The following is a 1,202-nucleotide window of genomic DNA, read 5'->3' as shown; positions in this document are numbered from 1 at the left end:
CCGCCTCCGCCCCCTCCCCCTCCCACCTCCGCCCCCTCCCGCGTCCGCAGCCCCTCTCCTTCGGCGACTACGTGACCGCCACGGCATACTGGCCCGCGCGGAGGGGGGGGGCGGGCGGCGGCGGCGCGCTGCCAGCGGTGGTGTGGCTGCATCCGTACTCATATGCTTCGGGCTTCTCTCCGTCGTACGGTGCCCATCCTCCCGCCCTCCTCGCGCGTCGCGCGCGACACGTCCGCGACACGTCCACGACACGTCCGCGACACGTCCACGACGTGTCCGGGACACGCCCCCGACAGGCATGGCGCGCACTCCTAGAAGCGGAGTCCGTGGTACAGACCTCCCTCTCCGGCGAGCGCTCGAGAGGACGCGTACTCCGCTGGCTTTGAGCTGCACTCGGGGCCCGGCTGCCCGCGTGGTGGTGCCCTGCATGCCTTGCGCGATACCGTACTCCCGCCCCTGACGCCGGTGTCTTCACGCAACCACACAACCCCGGGCCAAAGACGCACAAGCACAGGCAGTCGAGAAGGGAGAGAGACAGCGACGGCAGTCAGAAGTCAGCGCTGGGTCCCCAGGAAGGCGAATGCGATGGCGGCCTCTAGTGCGAGCTCCAGACTAGTGAGCGCTGGTGTCGCCACACCGCAGGCACACGTCCCAACCGACCTGGCCTCTATTCACACACCTCTATTCACACCTCTATTCACACACCGCAGGCACACGTCCCAACCGACCTGGCCTCTATTCACACACCTCTATTCACACACCGCAGGCACACGTCCCAACCGACCTTGCGGCGGAGGGCTACTTGGTCCTCGCTTACGACCAGGCGATCTCCACCAATCTCGAGGGTCACTCTCGGCCACTCTCGGCCACTCTCGGCCGCCGTTGACCTCTCGGCCAGTCTCGGCCCAAGCTCGCCACAACAGATCTCATCAGCGCACGCACGCACTGCCACCAGGTTGGGTTTGCGAGCCGCCTCCGCGACGGAGGCACCACTACATTAGTTCTTAGTCTTAATTAATCAGTTAACATTAATTCATTAATGAGTTCTTCCTCCGCGGCGGAGGCACCACCTTCTACGCGCGGCACGGCGCAAAGGCCTCCCTGTTTGGTCACATGGTGCGCGACGTGCGCTCGGCCGTCGACCTTGTCCCACTGCCTCACCGCCGGCGGCCGCACGACTGCGCAGTGCCGCACCGGGGAGG

General features: G+C 66.0%; 1 protein-coding gene across 1 annotated transcript in view; it reads left to right on the top strand.

The window, feature by feature from the left end:
- Positions 1 to 1,113: 1,113 nt before the first annotated feature.
- Positions 1,114 to 1,202, top strand: part of EMIHUDRAFT_358568 (hypothetical protein) — a gene marked incomplete at its 5' end in the record, with an annotated part of 2,302 nt that continues 2,213 nt past the window's right edge. Inside the window, one exon of the mRNA XM_005761672.1 lies at positions 1,114 to 1,185. Coding sequence (XP_005761729.1) covers positions 1,114 to 1,185 — 72 coding nt within the window. The remainder of the gene's footprint in view (positions 1,186 to 1,202) is intronic.

The sequence above is a fragment of the Emiliania huxleyi genome, assembly GCF_000372725.1.
Source record: "Emiliania huxleyi CCMP1516 unplaced genomic scaffold EMIHUscaffold_70, whole genome shotgun sequence".
Lineage (NCBI taxonomy): Eukaryota > Haptophyta > Isochrysidales > Noelaerhabdaceae > Emiliania > Emiliania huxleyi.
The sequence above is the reverse complement of the archived record's forward strand: the minus strand, read 5'-3'. Positions and strand labels throughout refer to the sequence as shown.